Source organism: Chiloscyllium plagiosum, chromosome 47 (genome assembly GCF_004010195.1).
Source record: "Chiloscyllium plagiosum isolate BGI_BamShark_2017 chromosome 47, ASM401019v2, whole genome shotgun sequence".
Taxonomy (NCBI): Eukaryota; Metazoa; Chordata; class Chondrichthyes; order Orectolobiformes; family Hemiscylliidae; genus Chiloscyllium; species Chiloscyllium plagiosum.
In genome coordinates, this window is record NC_057756.1 from 5,146,327 (window position 1) to 5,151,291 (window position 4,965).

General features: G+C 49.0%; 1 protein-coding gene across 1 annotated transcript in view; it reads left to right on the forward strand.

The window, feature by feature from the left end:
* Positions 1 to 4,965, forward strand: part of LOC122544166 (carcinoembryonic antigen-related cell adhesion molecule 5-like) — a 69,823-nt gene that overhangs the window by 60,816 nt on the left and 4,042 nt on the right. The window contains exon 13 of the mRNA XM_043683200.1: positions 465 to 508. Coding sequence (XP_043539135.1) covers positions 465 to 508 — 44 coding nt within the window. The remainder of the gene's footprint in view (positions 1 to 464; positions 509 to 4,965) is intronic.

Genomic DNA, 4,965 nt, shown 5'->3' on the forward strand with positions numbered 1-4,965 from the left:
TGGCTGAGTTGACTACATTAGCAGGCAGGGCATTCCACACCCTTCCCACTCTCTGCGTAAAGAACCTGCCTCTGACACCTGTCTTAAATCTATCACCCCTCAATTTGCAGTTATGCCCCCTCGTACAAGCTGACGTCATTATCTTAGGAGAAAGACTCTCACGGTGTACCCTATTTAGCATGGCCAATTCACCCTGACCTGCACATCTTTGGACTGTGGGAGGAAACCGGAGCACCCGGAGGAAACCCACGCAGGCACGGGGAGAGTGTGCAAACTCCACACAGACAGTTGTCCAAGGCTGGAATCGAACCCAGGTCCCGAGAGGCTGCAGTGCTAACCACTGAGCCACCGTGCCACCCAAATTTCTCAAGGGCAAGTTCTTGTTAGGAGATTTTTTTAAAAATAAGGGCACAGTCTTATTGGAAAGCTTGCAGAGTAACAAGATCTAAATCTTGATTTTACAGGACCAGCGGCATCTAGCAATGGGACCAATCCAGAAAACATGAAGGTAAAAGAAACATTGTCTCTCACTTTTTATTGTTAATTTGTTTGGAGGTTTGAGCAATTTAAACTGCATCAGCATTGACTTTTCACTGACTGCATTTTTAACGTAAAGGATATTATATAATCTACATGGATCCGTCAATTCCCTTTCATCAGTGAAGTGGTGGAAGACGTCAATAATACTATCAAACATCACCCGCTCAGCAATAACCTGCTCAGTGACGCTCAGAATCCCTACAGTGTGGAAACAGGCCCTTCAGCCCAACAAGTCCACACCGGCCCTCCGAGGACTAACCCACCCAGACCCATTCCGCTACACATTATCTTATATTTATCCCTGACCAATGCACCTCATTTACACATCACTACGGGCAATTTAGATTAATTAGATTAGATTCCTACAGTGTGGAAACAGGCCCTTCGGCCCAACAAGTCCACACCGACCCTCCGAAGAGTAACCCAACCACACCCATTCCGTTACACTATTATCCAATATTTACCCCTAACCATGCACCTCGTTTACACATCACTATGGGCAATTTAGATTAGATTAGATTGGATTCCCTACAGTGTGGAAACAGGCCCTTCGGCCCAACAAGTCCACACCGATCCTCCGTAGAGCAACTCACCCAGATACCCAGCTTGGCTAATTCACCTAACCTGAACATCCTTGGATTGTGGGTTCCACCGAGACCACTCAGCTCCTGACCCCATTACAGCCTTGGATCGAAATGGCCAAAAGAGCCGAATTCCAGAGGGGAGATGTGAGTGACAGACCTTCACATCATGGCTGCATTCGACTGAGCGTGGCATCGAGGTGCCCGAGCAATGCTGGAATCAATGGGCGTGAGGGGGGGGGAATCTCTCCTCTGGTTACAGACATACCTGGCATGGAGAAAGATGGCCCTGGTTGTTGGAGGTCAGTCATCTCAGCTCCAGGGTATCTGCGCAGGAACTCCTCAGGGTAGTGTCCTCAGCCCAACCATTGGCATGGTGGGCCTACCTCCAGCACTGTGGAGGTTCAAGAAGGCAGCTCGACTCCACCTCAGCTACTGTGTCCATTGCTCTCGATGTGGTCTCGGCAACATCCCTGGGCACTATGGGACAATTTAGCACGGCCAATCCACCCTAACCTGCACATCCCTGGGCACTATGGGACAATTTAGCACGGCCAATCCACCCTAACCTGCACATCCCTGGGCACTATGGGACAATTTAGCACGGCCAATCCACCCTAACCTGCACATCCCTGGGCACTATGGGACAATTTAGCACGGCCAATCCACCCTAACCTGCACATCCCTGGGCACTATGGGACAATTTAGCACGGCCAATCCACCCTAACCTGCACATCCCTGGGCACTATGGGACAATTTAGCACGGCCAATCCACCCTAACCTGCACATCCCTGGGCACTATGGGACAATTTAGCACGGCCAATCCACCCTAACCTGCACATCCCTGGGCACTATGGGACAATTTAGCACGGCCAATCCACCCTAACCTGCACATCCCTGGGCACTATGGGACAATTTAGCACGGCCAATCCACCCTAACCTGCACATCCCTGGGCACTATGGGACAATTTAGCACGGCCAATCCACCCTAACCTGCACATCCCTGGGCACTATGGGACAATTTAGCACGGCCAATCCACCCTAACCTGCACATCCCTGGGCACTATGGGACAATTTAGCATGGCCAATCCACCCTAACCTGTACATCCCTGGGCACTATGGGGCAATTTAGCACGGCCAATCCACCCTAACCTGCACATCCCTGGGCACTATGGGACAATTTAGCATGGCCAATCCACCCTAACCTGCACATCCCTGGGCACTATGGGACAATTTAGCACGGCCAATCCACCCTAACCTGCACATCCCTGGGCACTATGGGACAATTTAGCATGGCCAGTGCACCCTAATCTACACATTCTTGGACTGTGGGAGGAAACCGGAGCACCCGGAGGAAACCCACACAGAAACGGGGAGAAGGTGCAAAATCCGCACAGACAGTCGCCCCGAGGCTGGAATTGAACCCGGGTCCCTGGTGCTGTGAGGCAGCAGTGCTAACCCCTGCACCACCTCTAATATCAAGTTGCATGTCAATCGATCTCGATATCAATCCAGTAAACAACCTCTGATCTAACGCCAATGCTTTTGGCTCCCTCTTTAGATTAGGAGACCAAAGCCACACACAGTACTCCCAGATGTGGTCTATCTAATACCCTTTCGAACTAAAGCAGAACCTCTCTTACTTGTATGTTCAACTCCTTACGTCCCAAAGTCTGCCGTGCTCTGGAAGGGGCCTCCCTGAGCACTTTTGTTCCCTGTGGTTTATATGCCTATGATTTGTACTTCCCCACTGTCAAGCAGGACCATTGAAGCCTTACTTATTGCTGAGCAGCAGCAGAGGGTAAAGCCGATGTCGTCTCCTCCACCATTGTTTCAGACAGTGGAAATGAGTAAGGAGCTCCAACTCAGAGGAGGTAGCGACCCCGGCTCAGGTTACAGGGCACAGTATCAATTTTCTCAACACCAGGTGACCCAGGGACGCTCAGAATCGCACACCAGGACAGAGCTGTCAACTTCTCTGAAGCGGATGTGGCAGCAGGTCAAACTCACAACAGCCCTGAATTCCTCCAGCTCTACATGCTGACAGAGATTTGATGGTGGCATCTGTAGCTCTCTCTGTATGCCCACAATCGTGACCCTTGACCTTGTGACAGCCACCATTTCTGCCCACGTTGCTCCAGATGAAGCCAATCAGAATGGGGTGCCTTTGCGTCAACGAGCTAATGAATTTCTTGCAAGTTAATGTGGAAGCACTAGTTTAAGGCTGTGTAAGTTCAGGAACTACAGGTCTGTTGAAAAAAACGCATTCCATGAATCTGATTGAGGAACACTGAAATGAAAACGGGAATCGCTGAACAGATTCTGTAGAAATGCTGTGTTTATCATTGTCAGATCAGGCACAGTTTATTGAAACTTTTCCCTCATTGGAGGTCTAGTTGACAGTGAAGAAGGTTACCTCAGAGTACAATAGGACCTTGATCAGATAGGCCAATGAGCCAAAGAGTGGCAGAGGGAATTTAATTTAGATAAATTTGAGGTGCTGCATTTTGGAAAGGCAAGTCAGGGCAGGACTTATATACTTAATGGTCAGGTCCTGGGGAGTGTTGCTGAACAAAAAGACCTTGGAGTGTAGGTCCATAGATCCTTGAAAGTGGAGTTGTAGGGAGGTAGGTTAGTGAAGAAGGCATTTAGTATGTTTCCCTTTCTTAGTTAGACCATCAAGTATAGGATTTGAGAGGTAATATTGAGGCTGTACAGGACATTGGTTAGGTCACTTTTGGAATATTGTGTGAAAGACTGGTCTCCTGTTATCGGAAGGATGTTGTGAAACTTGAAAGGGAATACTGTGTGCAATTCTGATCTCCCTGCTATAGAAAGGATGTTGTGAAACTTGAAAGGGTTCAGAAAAGATTTACAAGGATGTTGCCAGGGTTGGAGGATTTGAGCTGTGGGGAGAGGCAGAGCAGGCTGGGGCTGTTTTCCTTGGAGCGTCGGAGGCTGAGGGGTGACCATATAGAGGTTTACAAAATTATTGAGGGGCATGGATAGGATAAATAGGCAAAGTCTTTTCCCCGGGGTCGGGGAGTCCAGAACTAGAGGTTTAGGGTGAGAGGGGAAAGATATAAAAGAGACCTATGGGGCAACCTTTTCACACAGAGGGTGGTGCATGTATGGAATGAGCTGCCAGAGGATGTGGTGGAGGCTGGTACAATTGCAACATTTAAGAGGCATTTGGCTGGGTATATGAATAGGAAGGGGTTTGGAGGGATATGGGCCAGGCATTGGTGGGTGGGACTAGATTGGGATGGGATATCTGGCCGGCATGGACAGGTTGGACCGAAGGGTCTGTTTCCATGCTGTACATCCTAATGACTCTATGACAGGGAGGAGGGAGAATCACATGCTTTTGATCAAGATTGGGGATGTGGGTCTGAAGTCACATGTAGGCCAGACCAGGTAAGGATGGCAGATTTCCTTCTCCCAAGGATATTTGTGACCCATATGGGTTTTCATGACGATTCCCAATGGTTTTGTAGAAATCGGAATCTTAAGTCCAGATTTTTTATTGCTTTCCAGCTACCCAGAATGTTAACTGACTGCAAAGGCTGAAACCCAATCTCAGCTACAGGCCATTTCCAGCTGAAATTCACTGGTACACTGGGCAGTTATTCCTGGGTGTGGCTTCCAAGTCGTGACCAAAATTGCCTCTCGCAACATTGAGCTACACACACACACACACACATACACACAACACAGAGATACACACACAGACACACACACTCACACAATCTCTGTCTCAGACACCCTCTCTCTCTCTCTCTCTCACACACACACACACACACACACACACATGGACACACGGACACACATGCGGGTGCACACA